We start from the raw sequence: 21,144 nt of genomic DNA on the forward strand, positions 1-21,144 counted from the left end.
TCATATGGTAGCAGTCAAGGAAATGCAGTAAATAGGATCAGATATTTCAATGGTTGTTATTAAACTTTAAAGGCACAAAGGTATAATATCTCATTTATATCTTAAACCAAAGCACAAGGTTTGTTTAAAATTTTCAATATTCAATGAAAATTTGCTGAGTCAATTAGAATGCCGAAATTATGACCAAATAACATAATATATACAATACTCTCGTGTATGTTCCTTTAGATATAACAGAATCCTTAAGAGTGAGCAAAAGCATGCAGCAAGACAAAGCCCTAATTGGTTCCTCAAATTTAGAAATTAACAAAAATAAGATGACAGGTATTAGCTCTTCAGGCCCTGTGAAATGTTCAACTTGGTCATCACAATATCTCACTTAAGTCATTTGGCAAGACAGATGCTTAGTAAAATCCCAGTACATAACCATTTCTACATAATCATGCCTCTTCAGCAGGGTTCCATCCAAGAACAAAAGCTCTATCCCCTTTTCTTCCTAAAGCAGTGTCTCCGCTAGTCTCACACTTTCTATAAAAGTAGACTGAGACTGAACTTCTGATCCCCTGCCTCCAACTCCAAACTGCCGGGATTATATGCTACCAAACCTGGCTATAACTTCCATTTTCTCAACTGTAGCCTCAAGAAAGATTACAGCTCTCTATTTTATAACACTTAAATCATTTAAGCAATCTAAATCAAAGCTCAAACAAGTGTCAGTATTGTCCTCCTTCTTCAGTGACAATAACCATTAAGGGTTCCTTGATGCTAACTTCTGAACAACATTTAAAGCTACCCCCCGTTTCTAGTTACCTGAATTTGTTAGTATCTGCTGAACAGGAGTCACGCCTGCAGGGAGCGCCAAGGTAGCAGCTGTAGCAGCAGCACTCTGGAGTAATAAAAACAAAGGAAGAAAGTCATATCTGCATGTGCACGCAACAAAATCTTAGTTTACTGGCAGTGCCACTACACCAGTACAAGAAGGAGTTTATTATGATAGCATTCTAGCAACAAGATTAAGTTCCATGTGACACAAAGACAACACAGCCTAAATAACATACTGAAGCACTTCAAGAAAGGAGGGTCTAATTGTTTGGTTCCCTCAGAGAATTTATTCTAAGTAACCTTGTACGGAAGCGTTTTTTTGTTCCTGATTCAAGCTCTCACAGTCTGAGCCTAACCTGTAGGCTTTTAGAAATATATGCTCTAGGGGTTAGGGATTTAGCTCAGTGGTAGAGCGCTTGCCTAGGAAGCGCAAGGCCCTGGGTTCGGTCCCCAGCTCCGAAAAAAAGAACCAAAAAAAAAAAAAAAAAAAGAAAAGAAATATATGCTCTAAGAACCATGTTGTACCATATCAGACCACCATTCCATTATTGCTGGACCATGTACTGGGAACCATTTTTTAGTTGCTTACACGCAATTTTATACACATCACTGAAGACCAAAATCAAATCATCCTTGTTTCCTGGTTTTCTACATTACTACCAGAATCAACAGGTCTCCACACAATATATTATCTCAGAATTCTTTGGTTTCTGTAACTGGCAATTCTAAGACACCATATTATCTAAAAGGAACAGGAACACATTGACACAATAATCCAGATACTACATGCAATAGGTTAAGCATTTCTTAGCCCAAACATTGGAGTCAGAATTATTCAACTTCAGATATTTTTCCTAAATTAAGAAATACTTGTGTACACACACACACACACACACACACACACACACACACACACGAGCGCACGTGAACTCTTTTTCCCTTTTTTCTTAAAGTAAATCTTGCATGTAATCCTCTCTTGTCTGGAATTCACTGCCCAGACAACTTGGTCTTCAATTTGAAACCTTTGCTTCCCAAGTACAGGGATCAGAAGTGTGTACCAACACTCTTGGTCTTTTTTTTCCTTTAAGATGGGGCCCTACTCTAGTCTAGGCTGGCTTAACTGGTAATCCTCCTATCTTTGCTTCCAGAGAGAAGGGATTACACAGTGCCCTATGACAGCTCTAGTGGACTCCATTTAGTTCGTCCAAAGACTTCTTAGATTCTTCTTGCTTGCCCCAAAAGGTTTCTATCATTCTGTTAGCTTAATTTTGTACTTTTAAACATTGTTATGCATCTCACTGTAACTTCATTTAGGTAGCTTTTATTCCATTATGTTTAGATATTCCTTAAGACATACAACCATTAACTATTTTTTTAATTTATAAAATTTTAGGAGACCAACATTTAGCTTGGGTTTAAGAAAATAAATGTATATGCTTTAGAGAAACTAACGAAAGCAATAAAAATGACTTTTGTGCAGTTCAGGAGCAAAAGGTGGTTAAGATCATTTACTTCTGAAACATATACCGACACTGGCACTTCTGTGTCAGGTCGTCAGCTAAACGTAAGTACAGGAATGCTAGGTTTATAAACATTGAAAATTAACTGTTTTGGACTATTCAAGATAGCTATTTCTTTTTTTAAAAAATTACTAGTTATTTGAGAAATATATGCTATACATGTTAATCATGCCACCCCTACCCCAACTCTTCCCAGGTGCACCCCTTCTTTTCTACCCACTAACCCCAGCTTGTACCTTGTTAAATCTAGTTGTGCTAACCATGTACATTTGAGTATGCTGTCATCTACTGAAGCTTTCAAGGAAGCTACTTCCTTTTCTGTTTTGTACTGTTTTGATTTTCTGAGACAGGTTTCAGACCAGACTGGCCTCAAACAGAGATCTGCAGATGTACAAGCTTGGCTGGTTCCTTACAGCTATGAACTAACCCCCACAAAGAGTATCTTGGTATTTTCTTAAGAAGAAAATTACATAATTTTACAAACCTTAATGTCTAAGATTAAACTACACTTTAGATTTGTCATTAACAGCTATTTTGCTGAAATCTTCCATAAACCTCAAGTTGTTAAATTATACCCAAAGAAATAACTGTCATTTTAGATGAAATAAATAAAGCTGATGAAAGTGCCATGTTCAAGACTCACCGTAATACTTGATGCATTCATATGTTGTATCAACTTAGAATCAGGAACAATAACTTGTGGTGCTGTAGCTACAAAAATAGAAGAAAAAAAAGAATAAAAGGTCCATTTACAAACAAGGGTTCAGAGCTGCAGGAATGTTATAAAATGTCAAAACATTTTTCATGCTTTTGTTACATTTCCTACTTGAAAATACTCTCAAACTATTTGCTATTTTAGACTTTTAAAAAATTTTCTATGGAAATCAACAGCTAGAATACATTTATTTTATATTGAAAAATATTAATAAAATGCCAATACCTTAGCCAGGCATTGCAGTGCATGCCTTTAACACCAGCACTCAGGAAACAGAGGCAGATAGATCTCGGAGTTCAAGGCCAGCCAGGTCTACATAGTAAAGTAGTGTTCTAAAAACAAACGAAAACCCTACAACATCCTTTTCTAGCAACCTGACTGCTACCACAGTCAAGGCATTTTAATTAACTATTTGAAAAATACAAGTCAGTGGGTAAAAATGCTTGCTATACAAGCAGGAGGACCTGCTTTGAATCTCCAGAACACACATAAAAGCCATAATAGCATGAGCACCCTAATACCACTGTTGTATGGAGTAGATGGGGAGCTACCAGGAGGGTGAGACAGAGACAGAAGAGTGCTAAGCTTGAGGGTAGCTAGCCTAGTGTATACAGCAGAAAACACACAGATGCTGCCTCAAACCAAGTGGAAAGCAAGGGTCAACACCTAAAGTTGTATTCTGACTTCCATACATGCACCACGGTACATGAGCACCTACATCTGCATGTGCGCACAACATCACACACACAAGAAACAATGGCAATGTTAATTAAAAAGCGGAAGTAATTGTTTGACCCCGCAAATTTCAGAGAATACACAGATAATCCCAATATCTTGATATTCTCTGAGTGAAAAAAGTCAATTTTAATTTATGATGACCTAAAATCCTAGTGCCATGCCTATAGGCAATAGGAGGAACAGTCATCAAAGATGAAAAGGATGTCTACTTTTATGGTATAGACTTAATATAGGCATGAAGAGCTGGTGAGATGGTTCAGCAGGCAAAGGCAGTTGCCACCAAGCCTAAAGACCTGCGTGCCATCCTTAGAGCCCATATGGTAGAAGGAGAGATCAGACTCCTGCAAGTTGTTCTGACTGACAGATGTATGCCACAGACTATCGCTCCTACACACACACACACGCACGCACGCACGCACGCACGCACGCACGCACGCACGCACGCACAAAATAAACAAGACTTTAAAAAAAAAAAAAAGAAGAAGAAGAAGATCCTCAGAATCTATTAGCTGTAAATGGTAAACCAAATTGTATAGGCTTTCTGCTCCATGTAACTATTCCCTGTGCATTTCACATACTCACAGAAGAAGCAAATGCGTCACGGACAGTCGCCACCTTAAACTACGCTTTCATTCACCTGAAGTTTCCTTGCCAGTCAAGTTCATCTAACTACAAGATTCAGGAAATGTTGTAAATAGATTTTTGTCATATTAAAAAAAACTAAGTATGGCAGAGATCCTTTTTATGTATTGAGATCCTTTTTTGTTTTTGGGGTTTTTTGAAACAAGTTTTCTCCATGTAGCCCTAGCTGTCCCGGATATTATTCTGTAGCCCAGGCTGGCCTTGAAATCAGAGATCTGCCTGCCTCTTCCTCCTGAGTGCTGAATTGAATGGTATCGCAGATTCTTAATCTTTCCAGATTTTCTTCAACTGTGAGATTGAGCTAATAGCTATTCTGCAAACACCCCAATAAAGGTTAACAAAACAGGACCTATAACATGATTTGACTATTGCAAACTATGGCAGAGTCAATAAATGACTTTTTTCTTTCTTTAAATCAAGCATTAAAAGGTGGACTAAATTTTCAGACTACCAAAGTTACAAAATTTCTTCAGTATTGAAGATACAAGAACAAAACAAAACAAACATGTCTTTGAAAGAACATGTTTCATAAAGAAAAACTACCTTATATTAAATGATGAATCCCTTTATAAATAAGTCTGTATAGGTAGGGATCCCCATTTTCTTTTTTCTTATACAATATATACAAAGTGTGGAATATGGATCCTTACCTCCAACCTATGTGGCACAAGGTTTCTTTGTAATGTTTCTGATATATTTAACAGATTAGCTGGCTCAAAACCTTCTGGGACTCTGTCTATACTACCTATCTCCCCACAGGGGTCTTCTGCCTTTATGCTCTTGGGACTCCAAGTCTCTCTACTGGTCCCTAGCTCAGCTCATTCACATATTGTAGCTCCCCTCCCAGGGATGCTCTTCTTAACTTTTCCCTTTGTTATTTTGTTTTGCTGGTTTGGCGGCAAAGTCTCAAGTAGTCAAAGCTGGTTCCAACTCACTCTCTACAGAACTAACTAAAGATGACCTTAATATCTCACCCTGCGTCTTCCTGAATGCTAGCACTATAGACGTGCTCCACAATACCCAGCTTATGCAGTGGTGGGTTCATGTATGAACCCAGGGCTTCATATATGCTAGGCGAGCACTCTACCAGCCAACAGAGAAGAAAAAGATCACATAGATCACCCAATCCCAGCGTCTACTTAAAAAAGATGACGGATCCATGAAATTCAAGTCAAAGGAATACTTTTGAAAGACAAGTGTAATTTGCTAGCCACGACAGGGAGCTCTAGCCTCCTCACCTTGCTGTGACGCAGGAATAAGAACCTGCTGGGTCTGTGCTTGTTGAGGTACCGTTTGCTGAGGTTGCGCCTGCTGGTGGTGGTGGTGGTGGTGATGCTGCTGCTGCTGGGGCTGGTGCTGCTGCTGAACTTGCAACAAAAGCTGCTGTTCTTCTGAATGAAATCCATCTACTGCCCTAGACTGCATTAGTTTATTCTCCCACAACTAAGACAAAGAACAATAAAGACTTCTCAGTGACTTCAAGAAAACTCTGGATATTTAGGCAAAACATTAATTTATTACGTGTTTGTAAATTTCTTCCATTCTAAGAAATAATACAATCTCACACACACACACACACACACACGAATTAACCTTTAATTCTTACCCAAGTTTTATATAAGGAAAATAAACCTTAATCAGACCTCATGTTTATTATGCTGAAGAAATTTTTTTTACATTCCAAGAAACTTTCTAGAGTAATTCCTCACCTCAGTTGTCAGGTATTGTTAACAGAGTTCCCAGGGTCAATCCCTGAATAATCACAGCTTATCTTTTTATTTCAAAATCATTACTTAATTGCTTTTATGGAACTTTGCTCAATACAAATTTCTTATCTCTTCAATAGGAGTCAACATGAGAACTATTCACCCATCTGTCCTCAATGAGAAATAAAGGCATTCTAAATTAAGACAGGCCAACTTCCTTCTGTTTGTCTAACCTTGATGTTAAAGAAAGTGATGCTGAAATGGTCATCCCAATCCTCTCTCTACACCTCCTGAAATGTCCTTTTTCCCAATATGGACGACTGACATTCACTTTCTGCTTAGTCACTTCTATAGGCTGAACATATTTAGTCTAAAAACTCAAAATCTGCAACGTTCTAAAATCTGTACCTTTTTAACTCCTGACAGGATGTCACTACAGGAAAATTCTACCTGATGAAACTTTACTTTATGTACAAAACCATTAAAATATTATGCAAAATTAACTTCTAGCAATGTATAAAAGGTGTATGTGAAACATAAGAGAACTTTTACTGATTATTATATGCAAGTATTTCAAAGTCTGAAAAAAATGCAGAAAGACAACATTCCTGGGTTGCTGATTCCTTTCAGGTTAGGGATACCCAATTTGTACTTTCTTATTTCACCACACGGTAAATTCTATAATGGGAGGAAAGGGGAGGAAGAACCACCCAAAAGAAAGGAAATGAAAACATTCCCATAACATATTTGCTTTCTCCTATGTTTATTGTTTAGAGTTTCACTCCTATAAGAAATTATCCAAGAAAGTAAAATTGTGCCTCTAAAATGCAAAGAAACAATTTGGTCAGTTTTACACTAGTCCATCCGTGTATGCATTCTGTTTTTAAGTCCAGGATCTGCTCTTGAGATACTGCTTTGCTAACTCAGAGCTCTGTTTCCTCAGGATCCTTTCAGAGGCTCCTGTACTCACAGACTCAAAACAAAGCAAAATTCCCCTCGCCTTTCCCTCTCTACATGACCTAGATTTATGACAACCTGCTCCAACAGTCCCAGTGTCTGTCCAGCAGTGTTCTGAAGAATGAAGTAAGTCAGGCTCACAACAGAACTACTTCCCTAGCAAACCCGATGCTTAAATGCCTGAAATCTGTACTTAAAAAAGTACTAACCTCCACTCACTCATGGCTATGGGAGCTTAAAGTGAGTGGTCACTGAGCGCTCGCTGTTATTACTAATCCAGTAGTGGCTTTAATTAGGTAACAGCATTACATCAGAGGCTGGAAAACCAGTTAATCCTGGTTTGTCTACTAATGCGACTCAATCATGTAACATTCTTACACATTTTCCTCATCTAAAACTAAAGGGAATTCATTTAGATTATTTTTAAACTTCTAGCCAATAGAGGCTTTTACAAACCTCACACTAAAAACAACTTCCTAGAGCAACAAAGTAGTACTTCCTAAGAGTCCAAATTTTATCTGGCTGAACTCTGCGAAAGGGGGGGGGGGGAGCAACTCCCACAAATTATCACCTAACCTCCACATGCACATGGTGGTATATACACATGTGTGTGCAAACACACAGACAAAATACATTTTTTTCTTAAAATCAAAATCAAAATATGAAGTAAAAGAATAGTCAGTGTTTAAGAAACTTTTTTAAGCCAGGCACACACCTTTACTCACAGCACTTGGGAAGCAGAGGCAGGTGGATGTCTGAGTTCAAGGCCAGCCTAGCCTACATAGTAAGTTCCAAAGATCCTCCCCCAAGAGGGGGAAGAAGTTTTACAGAATAATTTTCTAACTGAGGAGGTGATGAAGACAATCCAAACTAGTTCTTAAAGTACATTTTCTAACAGTGTCCAATATCCAACCCATTATACTTTTTCGTTTTTTTTTTTTTATTGATTTTTTTTTTTTTTTTACTTACATTTCAAATGTTATTCCCTTTTCCCAGTTTCCCCTTCATAAACCCCTATCCCATCCATCGCCTCTTCCCCTTTTTCTATAAGGGTGTTCCCCAACCCAACCACCCACTCCTTCCCATCTCCCCACCCTGACATTCCTCTACACTGGGGAGTCCAGCCTTGGCAGTTCCAAAGGCTTCTCCTCCCATTGGTGCCCAACAAGGCCATCCTCTGCTACATATGCAGCTGGAGTCATGGGTCTGTCCATGTGTACTCTTTGGATGGTGGTTTAGTTCCTGGGAGCTCTGGTTGGTTGGTATTGTTGTTTTTATGGGGTTGCAAGCCCCTTCAGCTCCTTCAGTCCTTTCTCTAACTCCTCCAATGGGGACCTCATTGTCAGTTCAATGGGTGGCTGCATTCACCTCTGTATTTGTCATGTTCTGGCAGAGCCTCTAAGGAGACAGCTATATCAGGCTCCTGTGAGCATGCACTTCTTGGCTTCATCAATATTGTCTGGGTTTGGTGGCTCTCTGTATATGGGCTGGATCCCCAGGTGGGGCAGTCCTTCAGTCTCTGCTCCAAACTTTTGTCTCCCTATCTCCTATGAATATTTTTGTTCCCCCTTCTAAGAATTACTTGTGTGTATGTGAAGACATATCACTTGCTTGTGGGCTGTCCTCACTAACAGAAAAGGGTGTAGGTAGAATCCCCCTGGAACTGGAGTTACACGCAGTTGAGCTGGCTATAGGTTCTAGGAAGTGGGTTCTAGGAACAGAACTCTTATGTTCTGTGCTCAGATGACTGAGCCATCTCTCTATAGCCCCTCTTTACTTCCCTAAATTCAGTGATGTATTGTTATTACCATTAGCTGGTTGTGAGCCCATCATTCCAGTGAATATTGGCTACATGTAATGAGCAGCTAAGTACATAGTCTACTCCCCTACTTTCTCCTGTCAAGGACCTAGCAATCAAAATTCAGAACTGAGAAGGTTTACAGTGTATTTCAGTAGTAAGAGTGCTTGCCCAGTTAGCATGAAATGAGAATCACAAATCCAGAACCATACGAAAATAAAAGAAAGAAGGAAAGGAAAGGAGGAGGAGAGGAGAGGAGGAGGAGAGGAGAGGAGAGGAGAGGGAGAGGAGAGGAGAGGAGAGGAAGAAGAGGAGCTGGCTGCTACACAAGAGGAGGAGAGCGATCTGAGGTGAAATCCCAGACTTAGGCTATCGTCAGATTAAGAAGTGAGCCACAAGCCATTATAATAAATTGCCAAGGTTATTTTGTGATGTTTGCAAAAGTAAGAATAGTTGTATTAAAATCTAAACCAATGCTTTTCTTTTTTTGGGGGGGGAGATTATATATACATATATATATATATATATTCATTCTATGTTTTTATTTGGGTTATACAGTATTCATAAAAGCTTAAGAAACATTGTTTTCTGCACTGTTAGTTAATGGATTAACTTTCTAAAGTTTACAAACACATCTGCTGAACTGTAATAATCTGTAGACTATATTATAGATTATGTTAATTATATTAATCTGCATAATCTGAACATTATATGATATATGTATATAACCTATAATATAATCACCTTTATATCTGTAAAAATAGCCCACATCCCAACTGGAAGTCTAAAACTATTCTCAACTCAATTATGATTTTTTTTCCCCCTACATACATACCCATGATAAAAGTTTAATTAGCAAACTATAAACAGTGCAATAAAAGAGAACACCTATAAGAATATTCTGGGATAAAAAGCTGTATGATTGTCTCTTTCTCAAAGTACTTTATTGAATGTCTGCAGCTTCTCGTGGGGATATGAAATCCAATGTCTATGTGATAAGATTTAGGTGAAGTACACAGACACTTGTTAGGTTATCTAAACAAAAACACTATGATACTGCACAGGTATTTCGGCACCTGGGTGGACATTAAATGATTAATGGATGAGTTGCATATGCAGAGTGGATAAGCTGGATGGAGAAATGACTCACAACTAGATACTACACAGCTGACTGGAGAAAGATTTTATCATTCTGGTCAGCATGCATACAACCTACAACTCACAAATTACTTATTTCTGGATTATTTCACTTAATATTTTCCTAACAAAGCTGACCAAGGGTAATCAAAATCTCAAAAAATAAGATAAGGAATCTGGAGAGAATGACTTAGTAGTTAAGAGCACTTGCTGCTCTTTCAGAGGTCGCAGGTTCAGTTCCCAGTTCTCTCACGACACCTCTCAATAGTCTGTAACCCCAGTTCCAAGAAATCCAATGCCATCCACTGGCCTCCACAAGCACTGAGCACAATCATGGTACCTACAAGCAAAACAACCACACACATTTCTTTTTTAAAGAAAGACTGTAAAGGGGCAGGAGAGATGGCTCAGAGGTTAAGAGCACTGACTGTTTCTTCCAGAGGTTCTGAGTTCAATCCCAGCAACCACATGGTGGCTCATAACCATCTGTAATGGGATCTGATGCCCTCTACTGGTGTGTCTGAAGACAGTGACAGTGTACTTACATACATGAATAAATAAATCTTTTTAAAAAAAGAAAGACTGTAGATAAGGGGAAACTAGTACACTATTTTTAAGAACAGCAGCTTAGTCCCATCTACTGCCCCATTTAGTCAGACTCCTGAGCAGAGGCTTAGTATGACTTGTTTGCAAAGACTAGCTGCCACTGTAACGGGTACTGTATTTGTTACAATACTGAGCTACTTTCTGCTAAATAACCTTAGGCTACTCCATTGCTCTTAATGTGCAGCTTCTAAAATGAACCATATCAAAGTTCCGTAAGCCCAGAGAAAGGCAGTCTCTTAGACTGGGCATTCTGAGCCATGTCTTCAGTGCAGACACAGGAGAGGAGCAAAGGCCAGTGTGTCTGTTTCCAAGGCCACCCATTCGAGGGTGGAGGTGTTGGGGGTGGGAGGGTGTTACCCCATGTGCTGTTAGAGATAGTTCTACTTTTGAATGAATTCCTTCATGAAGACATTATTTTACTTGGGACTTAACAGGTAACTAGGAATTTATAAGCCATTTAGCATTAAATTTAAAGAAAGATTGTAAAAAATAATGTTTATTAGAATTCTGTTTTCAGTATAGGATGCTACTGGCATTTTAGGCAGAGGATATCTGTATCATACGGGATGGTCCCACAGGAAACGCAACATTCCTAGTCCTTGCCTACTAAACGACAAAGGTGTTGGCCACTCCTGACACATGAACATGTCCACATCCTGCCAAAAGCTCGGCAGGGGTTGGGCCGTCCATCAAGAATCAGAACTCAGCTTCATAAACGTTCTAGTAACTTAATGAACACAGAAATAATACCATATAACTAAGTACCAAGCTTATACCTTCAAATAAAGCTGGATTTACCCACTCAATATTTATCTTTTACTTTCATTTATTAAAAAAGGTTCGTGCATCTAACTGCTGTGCCAGCGTGTATGTATGTCTAATGCACACAGAAGTCCGAAGGCATCGGATTCCCTGCAAATGAATTATGGATGGTTGTGAGCCTCCACGTGGGTACTGAGAATTGAGGACAGGTCCTCTGTAAGAGCAGCCAGCGCTCTTAACTGCTCAAGCATCTCTTCAGTTCTTCAATTTCACTTCTGCACAATCTTAACTTGCTCAGAAAGTTCTAGGTCCTAAATATCAGCTGTTAAAATACTACTCTGCTTTGGCAATAGTAATTATGCTGGTAATGCTGAACTAGGAATACAGAATTGTTAAGCATTTCTTTGCTTAAAAAACTAGAAGAGCTCTTTTAATTTTATTTACTCCCTTTCCCACAAGTAAAATATTAATTCTGGCACATCCACACTTCAGCAATTTTTGCCTAGGTATCTAAAATTGACAGGACAAAAATTTAGCTTCTGTTCCCCAAAAGTCTGAGATGCATGTGTTCTACTGTATGTGAGATGGTCTAGTAACTACATTTTATTTAATTCTATTGAAGTAAGCACACATGTAGACATTATCACCTCCTTCTTTAGAGAAAAGGAACCTGAAGAACGAGTAGTTAAGCAAGTTCTCCAAGACGAGCAAATAGCAGAGGGCAAAAGCAGGGTGATTACATGGCTGAGGACTAACTCTGTGTCTCTGAGCACCATGCCTGGTACTGCCCTTGCCTCGCCCTAATGTCCTCGCTTCTCATTTCACCAGTTCCTTCCTCTACTTTCTGTTTCACTTACTCTTTGGAGAAGCTAAGTTCCCTAACATCTTCTGGAAGCTCTGAAATAAAATCAGTTGTACACTTTATCCAGAAGCTAGGTACTTTGCAGAAACAGGAACCATTCAATCTCTAGTCCAACACTGCTGGAGAATAGGCACTTCACAGCTTGAGTACAAGGTAAATGCTGCCCATCCTTTGTCAAGGACACTTAACTAAAGATGGTAGAAATGTGAATGTAGGTCTTTCATCTCATGGCACACCCAGGCTCTCATATTTCCTCTACCTACTAGCTAAACACTCTTGTCAAAGGACAGAAGCAGGTAATTATTCAATTTATAGTTTAGGTATTTATATCAATGTATCAAGTATCTATGTGTAATTAGGGTGTATTTAGAAAAGTGGTTCTCAACATGTGGTGATTTTGCTACTTCTTCCTTAGGGAGATGGGCAATAAAGCCATCTCTGAACACAACTAATGGGTGTAAGTCAGAACTGGCAGCAGTCAGTCAGTTACTAACATGAGATATACAGCTGTCAAAATCAGTCCAATGTCAAATGCACCACAGCTGAGGGACTAAACTAGAGGCATAGAACCTCAATTTTCAGACTCCTCTCTAACTGAGGAATCCATTTTATCAGCATGAACGCAAAGGGTTAAGGCCTAGCTTGTGCAAGGCTCCCAGTCTGATGAAGAGCAATGTGGTGTGGTTGGTGTGTGTGTGTGTGTGTGTGTGAGTGAGGGGCAGAATGGAGGTTCGGAATCACGCAGTTTATATGTTTGCTATTTAGATATATAGGTAGGCCTGACAGGTTGGTTTTATCATTCACTTTGAGTTTTGCTTTTACAGTGTTTTGGGTTTTTGGTTTTCTGAGACAACTTCACTACGTAGCCCTTACACAGTACCATTTCTCCTACCTTCCCTTCCTTATTCGCTCATTTACTTTGAAGAGAATTTCTAAAGTGTCATTCCCATCCAGTTCCTTGCCAATACACATTCCAATTAAATATGGACAATATTTATGCCTTCCCCCAGCTCCCATAGTTTAAACACGCATTAAGTCAGTTCTTAACACGTCAGGAACTGACTTGAATAATTGGCTGGGTTTGTTTTAGTTTTTAAATGACATTTCCGACAATATCTAATTAATCTTTAAATTATATGCTGCCTCACCGTGCATCTCAGTTCATAATCTAATTACCACTGTATCTGATAGCCTCAGCAACCTTGATAATCTGTGAAACAGTTAAAAAAGGAGAAGCTCACTCACAAAGCCTATTATAAATCACAAAACACACAATGATGCTAACCTTGTGAGCAAGAAAATCTGAATAGCCACATGTAGTGATTTCAATTTAAATTAAATAAAATTAACAAAAATGTATTCCTCAGTTCTTCTAATCACATTCCAGATGCTTAACAGCCACATGTGGCTGTGCAGCAGAGGACAGACACAGAGCACTTCCATCACTGCAGAAAGTCCTGGACAAGGCTAGGGTCTAACTGTTAAATCTAGGGCACATTCTGAAAATTCTAATGAGGTCCTGAAATTTAGTGCAGAGAATTAAGTTCATTCTGGTCTAACAGCTTTAACTCTTATTACAACCCAAGTGTGTGCCCCACTTAACAATAACAAAAATAGCATTAGTAAGATTCAGAAGCCACATCAGAAATTAAGCAGTTCAGCTAAATATTTAACTGAGTGCCAGCTACATAGGCCAAGTATTATGGTAGAAACTGAAGATTAAATGCTGAACGAGTTCCTTTCAAATGTCAGAAACACACAAGTGAAGACACTTGATTTTTCCAAGACAATTTAATGTCTTTGAACAGCTACAGGGACCAGTCAAAAGACAGAATTCTCCAAACTGTCAACCAACAAAGCAAGAGAAAATAAAGATCCCAGATTGACCCATACCATTTCTATATCTCTAAAAAATTTTATCCTTTACATAATGTTACAGAGAAGACAATTACGGAGTCCAGCAAAATGTAAAACATTCCCCAGTGCACAAGGACCAAGGTAAGCTTGTCTATTTAATCTTTGTATAATTTAGATATCTATGTTGTTCCATGTTGTTCCAAATCCCAAAGGAGGCATTCTACAACGTTTATCTTTAAGCACTCCATTTCTCTCCCTGTAGGGAATAGTTTATTTCCTTATTCTTAATGTACTATAAATACTCTATGCTGTTCCACGATCTTCCAACTCCTATTTCATAAGAGGAATTCTAACACTTGTATCCTTGAGTATTAAAAATAACTTATTTCCCTCCAGGTAAGTACTACTCATTTCACTAAAACTTAACATTTTTTTCCCTTTCTTACATTGGCAATATTCTAGAAGTTGTCCACAGGTGCTTAAACATAGTAAGACATATTTCAACACCACAATTAAGCTCAGACTTCATTTAAAATGAGTGCTAAATTCTAGCTTCCACATCTGAAAGGAAAAGACCACAGCTATGCCCTAAGGACGTATTGGCTGTGATGACTTGAGCACAGCTCTAAAGAAGCTGCTCCCGCTTTCTAAACCAACAGTTACGGCTTCTGACCTCAGGTCCATTTCTCTCTTTTTAATTTATTATTTCAAGTATGTATGAGGTGGGGTTGTGCACAAGTCAAAGCACAACTTTAGAAAATCAGCTTCTGTTCCTCTATCTCTTTCCAAAAATGACTGAGCACTTCAAAAAAATTGGGATACTTAGGGTTGGGGATTTAGCTCAGTGGTAGAGCGCTTGCCTAGGAAGCGCAAGGTCCTGGGTTCGGTCCCCAGCCCCGAAAAAAAGAAAAAAGAAAAGAAAAGAAAAAAAAAATTGGGATACTTTTAGTGTTAAAATTTTAAAATGAAAAGCCTAGGTTTGTATAAATGATGCCAACTTTTCCAGAATTAACTGGGAAAAAAGCTGATAGAAATGGCATAAAGAAGCTGGATTTCCCATCTGCCTCTCCATTTCAATGTTGTTTTGATCGAAGGGTAGTAAGAAAAAATTCTTACACAGTTACACAACTGAGAAAGCAAAAGATATTTTAAAATATTAAAAGTTCAACAATATATCTCAACCTGCATACCAATGAACTTTTCATTACTAAGAGTAAAATCTATTGATATATCTTGTTCTTTGAATGATCTTCCGACAGTCATAAGTTATGAAACCTTCCGAGTGTTTACACATTTGACTAAGCAGCAGAGCACACGTTTTTAGAACAGTCTCCGCACAGTCAATACACCTAACGCAGCGCTGCACAGGAACAGAATCTAACAGAACGGCATGGTAAGTGCTGAGCACTTAGGCTGCTGAACTGAGGTACTGACTTTTCTCAGTGGACAATTTCTGTATGTGTACATGTGGAAGCTTCAGAAGGATATTAAAACGACTTCCTCTATCCTCTCCGCCCTTGCTCAGAGGCTGGTCAGTAATGCCTGGGATCCACAGTCTCAGTCCCCCAGACACTGGGGTGGCAGGCACATGTGGGTCTCATACCTGCCTTTTTTTATGTGGTGCAGGAGATGTGAACTCAGGTCCTCTTAACTTCAGAACAAGCACTCTTACTCGTTGAGTCTTTTTCCCAACCATACAAGATGCAACTTTTAAATGAAAGAATAATAAACTATGAAATTTTCAAATTGGGTACTTAGTCTAACTAGTACAAAAATACTCCACACTTTCACCTCATTCTACCACCAGAAAACACACATGCTGCCATGTGTATGTGTGCTTTGCCCACATGAATGTCTGTGCACCACTTGTGTGCTGATTAAAGCCCATGGAGGCCAAAAGAGGGCACCTCCTGGGACTGTACTTATAGTCTATTGTGAGCCACCATGTGGGTGCTGTGAATCAACCCCAGTTCCTCTGGACGATCAGCCAGAGCTCTCAAGCACTGAGCTATCTCTTCAGTGCCCACACAAATGCCATTTAAAAAAAAAAAAAAATCTCTAAGTATGTCTGCATAATAAACCTAAGAGGAAAAACTAGTTCTCAGTGTATAATACACAATAAAAGGAGCATTTAGTCTACACCAAGGATTTTACTCTAGTACCTACACTTTTTTATTGAGCATTTGTTCAATCCCTCCTCCAACATAAACAAATTTTAAAATACAAATATAATAAAAATACAAAAAAGTAAATACTATTTGACATGTCAAGTAACAACCATAAAAATCACATGTGAACAAGAAAAGCTATTATAAGCCGTTTTGATAGGCAGGCATTCTCTGTGCTTACTGCACTCAATCCTGAGAACAACCACCCAGGGAGTCTGCACTACCACTTCCAATCTCACAGGGAAGGAGGCTAAATACAAGGTACCTAGCTACCCAATTAGAGGACGTAGAGACGGCAGAGCTGAAGTTTAAGCCAATACCCTTCACTACACTATACTGTCTCTCCTTAAAGTCAAACATTCATCATTCGACATCTTCATAGAAAAGTTATTAATACTAAAATATTCTTTTAAAAAGAGACAAACTCACAGTTTTTAGTTCCATCAGGACCTGTTCATCCACTCCATCATCCAGAAAAATGTCTCGGACATCATTAATAACATCTTCAATCACAGATCTATACAATTTAGGCTTTAAAGGAAAAATAAGATTCAATAAAAGACTGATTTCAAAATTTTAACAGGCTTTGAGAAATCCTTAATAAAATATCTAATCCTTAAATACAAGTCACTGGGTCAACTATCTAAATCTATTTTAAATTGCGACTTTAAAGATACTGCAATCCTAAGCCAGGCCTAGCACTCTTGAGGCAGAGACAAGAGGATATCAGAGTTCCAGGGCAGCCTGACCTCTACACAGAGAACCTGTCTTCGAAACAAAACAAAACACATATTTTGTCCTTACTAAATTAAATTTTACAGCGACATATTTTATAAAAGTGTAAGGCCGGGCAATGTAGTTCATAAAACAAAGTTCTTTATGCAGACAGGATACACAAATTCCAGTTCTAATTTCCTTGATTGTGACTAAAATGTCTAACATCATAATTAATAAGTTTATGGTTACGCCTGGTTCCTACTATCCATGTTTGATTTAACCCTCGTCCCATCTCACGGCCTTTCCAGTTCTTACATTTGGGGAACTCTTTGTTCACTAGTCATCTTCTGGTCATACCCAGCAGTCTTATCCAAATGTGATCATACAAAAATGACCTCAGTTTTTTTCCCTGCCCTGGTCTGTAACTTCAAGCTATATCACCAAACTCTACATTGGCCATGTAATTTTAAATTGGTAGGATAAATTTCCAGCAAACCAGAAGTTTCAATATTTTTGAAATCAGTCACCATAAAAGAAATTCCAACACTGAGACACAAAATTTCATTCTTTTGCTACTATTCAATCATTCAGCAACTAGCCAATAACTTAACCAATTCAGAAGCACTATTACTGAAGGAAAAAGGAAAATGCTAAACTTCACTCGAAGTGGCTTTGGTCTTTATTGAATTCAAGGCCATTTAATAAATCTGTCCTTTTAAAACACATTTTCCAAACTTTGAAACTGGCAAATTGGAGATTGCATGTAGCATTATTGGAAGGTTCCTTTCAGAGGTTGCTAATTTTTTGGCACAATATTTGGTAACCTGGGTGGGTTTGACCATGTTAGCCTCTGGTAAACTTAAAACCATTACTTAATCTTTAATTCTTAAAATTCAGTTTAGGCTGTACCTCTTTCTTCACTTAACTCTACATACACATCAATGGATTGTGAGCACAGACGCTTCAGTCACCGCGAAAAGCTTCATGGCTTGAGTATTAAGAAAACACTACCAAACTCAAGTCCTCTTTGGGGAAACATTTAACGTACAACGCATTCTTCCGTACAACACCATTTTTTTAAAGTCGAGAATGTTGACCGTATCTCTTCCAAGAAAAAGAAAATCATCCTATCTGATCTAAAACGATTTAAAATTAAAACTGTATAAAGGGAAGGAAAAAAGAACAAAACGAAGCTGCAATTCTGGCCTACTTCCCACTACAAACAAAGGCAGTACACTCTAGCTGCCACAGCAAAAACACACTCGAGTCCGTGACAACAGCCTCCTGGCTCCGGAGCGAAATTTCGGCGTGAAGGGAGCGTAGAAATAAACTGAACTCCGCACGCCGGCGCCTCTCGCCTCGGGAGCACGCACCTCCCAGCCCCGCGCTCTGCAGCTCTCACTATTTAAAGCCGGATCTGGTGTTTAAATGGAGAGGCGGTGACGTAGGCCTGAAAAGCACCTTCCCATCCTGGCAGAGTCTATATTAGAGAGCGGCAATGGCTCTATATAAACAGGGCAGCCAAAGGGAGGAGGACCACAAGGCGCAGGCACTGAAAAGCAGGGTAAGCGGCCGCAGCCATGATGGATCGACCCGAGTCGCCAACGGTACAGTGTCGGGCGGCCGCAGGCTGTTCTGCGGCGTTTGGGACCGGGCAAAAAACCCAAGAAACAAACAAAAAAACAAAACAAAAAAATGTGTTTTATTGTAACAATAAAAAAAAAAAAGGATCAAGAGTTGGGGTGGCCTAGTGATCACATTGCGTTGGTGACTCTTTTTAAAAGGTTATTTTTATGTGACTGCTTTTTGCAAACCTACGTGATCGCAAGTAACCAAAAAAGGGAGCAGCGGGAAGTAGGCAAATATCAAGGCGAAAGCGGGGGACTCTTGGGCCACTCACTGTAGGCTTTGTTTGTTCTGGTGCTTTTGCTAGTCGAAGATACCGCAGGGGTTTTGCTTCCCCTTCGCCATTTTATCCACTGGGGAGGAACCGAGATAAGTGCTTTCCAACCTTCATCTTTTTTTTTGTCTCTCTCTTTTTTTTTTTTTTTTCCTTTCGGAGGATTAGTAAAATCGGCCCCAGCGGAGGCTTCCCAAAGCACCACCTCCAGAGAGCCCCCGAAGGCACGCCCGGCCTTGGCGGCGTCCAAGAGGCTCCCCAAACGCCGGGCTCGACCCGCGGACGCTCGGGAGGCTGGCCGGGTCCGGGTCCCGCGTGGGGCCGCCACCCGCCTGCCTGCGCCCCGGGGTCGGCAGCCAGGGCCCAACGGCCTGCGTGGCCGCCCGCGGCGCTCCGGCCTCGCCGCCCTCCGCCCGCCAGCCCGCGGCGCCCCCGCCCGGCCAGGCCCGCGGCGGGCAGCGGTGGTGGAGGGCGGAGGGGACCGGGTCGGGAGCGCCGCCTCGCCCGGGCCCGCCCCCGCCCGCCCCGGCCGTTGCCTGCCGCCGGAACCTTTCGCAGCCCCCGCCGGCCACCGCACCACGTCCTTACCACGGTGTTTGTGTTTGCCGAGTTCGCCATTTCACACAACACAAACAAGAGAGAACGAGATATTAAAAAAAAAAAAAAAAAAAAAAAAAAAAAAAAAAAACTGAGACCGGAGGGTGACCCAAGTCACCCGCAAGAGTGGGGCAAAAATTTCTCAACAAAACCGATCCAGAAGGAGTAAGAGGCGGGAGACCAGGAGGAGGGGGGCACTCCTCCCGCAGCTAAAAACCTCGAGAATCGCCTAAAGGAAAAAAAAGGGGAAAAAAAAATAAGCCACGACCCCTTAGGGGGTTAGGGGGCGTCACCCGCTCCCCCACTCGGCGCCGAGGAGGGAAACCAACACCGGTCACCGCTCCCCGCGCCACCGCTGCCGCCACCGGCTGCAGCTCCAGCCGTCCGGTCCGCCTGCTTCTCCCCTTTATATAGCGAGCCAACAAGCTGCGCGAGCCGCCGCCGTCGCTGCCGCCGAGAGACAGGGCGGAGGGAGGGAGGGGCGGAAAGGGCGGGGGCAGCGGGGGGCGGGGCCGAGCGCGAGACACCGCGAGAACCGCGTGCGCACGCGCGCCGGGGCGTCGCCAGGCCCTGGGTGGGCGGGGCCGCGGAGCTGGAGTAAAAGAAGGCGCGCCGCCGCCTTTTCCAAGTCTCGCGTGATCACGTGGTCGGGGGCGGGGGAAGCCCTAGCGGAAGCGTTTCGCCGCGGTGGTCCCGGCGCGTTGGCGGGTTGGCCAGGAGGCGTCACTGGAGGAGGCTGGTTTATTTAGGGAACCCAGAGTTCGTGGCTACCCAGCAGGGCATCGGGTGGAGCGGAGAAGTGGAGTAGCCGTGGAGGCTACGGGCTCTCCGGAGGATGGCTGCGTACGGACGGCGCGTCACGTGGCGCGGCTTCCGGCTCCCGCGCGCTGGGGCTTGGGACAGTTTTAAATGCGGAGTCATCTTTTGATTCGTAGAGCTTAGGTCGGGCGAGGAGGAAGTTCGCGCCTTTTGCGAAGGATAGACCTCGTGAAGTTGTGTATGAGTCTAAAGGAGAGGAGAGGAGGGGAAAGCTTTGTGCTCGCTGTATGTACCTTACAGAATTAGGAAAGCCTGTGTTCTCAGCTGTTTGTCTCTACAGAATTAGACTACAAGGTGCTTTGGCTAAAATAACCCCGAAGATTCAGCCTCTACCAACTCACAAAACCTTTAAATGACTTCTTAGGGTGGAGAAGAAAAAAACTTGGATACAACTACCAGATTGGGATACACTAATTACTGCTTTTGTTTTTTAATGTTACCAAAGTGCTGTGATTGCACATAGTGACTAACCATATCTGAAACTTAGGCCCTTGACTCACCAACTTGCCAGGCCTGTCACAAGAGATCAGGCAGAGTTCGTTGGTGTCTTAGAATGCAATTCATTGGGAATTTGACCTGTGACGTCCAAGCAAATCCCGCCTTTGTATCAATATTTCAGGAAACAGACTCCTGTTCGGTTGGCAGAATTTAACACTGCCACTTTTCCTGGTCCTAGGAATTTGGGGACAAATAAAATGTAATGTGGACGTGTGAATTTTATATTCAAAAGGCAGCCAAACAACGTCATTCTGTGCCAATGAAGCCAAATAATATGGAATATCAAAGACCAGTAGGGCAAAGAAAGATTACAGACTGCTATC

At 40.9% G+C, this 21,144-nt stretch overlaps 1 protein-coding gene and 1 non-coding gene across 2 annotated transcripts in view; both read right to left on the reverse strand.

Annotated features, from left to right (window-relative positions):
* Positions 1-19,960, reverse strand: part of Gtf2a1 (general transcription factor IIA subunit 1) — a 32,477-nt gene extending 12,517 nt beyond the window's left edge. Inside the window, exons 1-5 of the mRNA XM_032908229.1 lie at positions 19,496-19,960; positions 16,720-16,821; positions 5,676-5,880; positions 2,986-3,053; positions 811-886 (exon numbers count right to left, since the gene is read on the reverse strand). Coding sequence (XP_032764120.1) covers positions 811-886; positions 2,986-3,053; positions 5,676-5,880; positions 16,720-16,821; positions 19,496-19,525 — 481 coding nt within the window. The 5' untranslated portion in view covers positions 19,526-19,960. The remainder of the gene's footprint in view (positions 1-810; positions 887-2,985; positions 3,054-5,675; positions 5,881-16,719; positions 16,822-19,495) is intronic.
* On the reverse strand, positions 3,842-3,984 carry LOC116906485. Its single transcript, XR_004388728.1, has one exon. It is a non-coding gene; the product is annotated as a small nucleolar RNA SNORA79 (small nucleolar RNA).
* Positions 19,961-21,144: the final 1,184 nt, after the last annotated feature.

The sequence above is a fragment of the Rattus rattus genome, chromosome 7 (genome assembly GCF_011064425.1).
Source record: "Rattus rattus isolate New Zealand chromosome 7, Rrattus_CSIRO_v1, whole genome shotgun sequence".
Classification (NCBI taxonomy): Eukaryota; Metazoa; Chordata; class Mammalia; order Rodentia; family Muridae; genus Rattus; species Rattus rattus.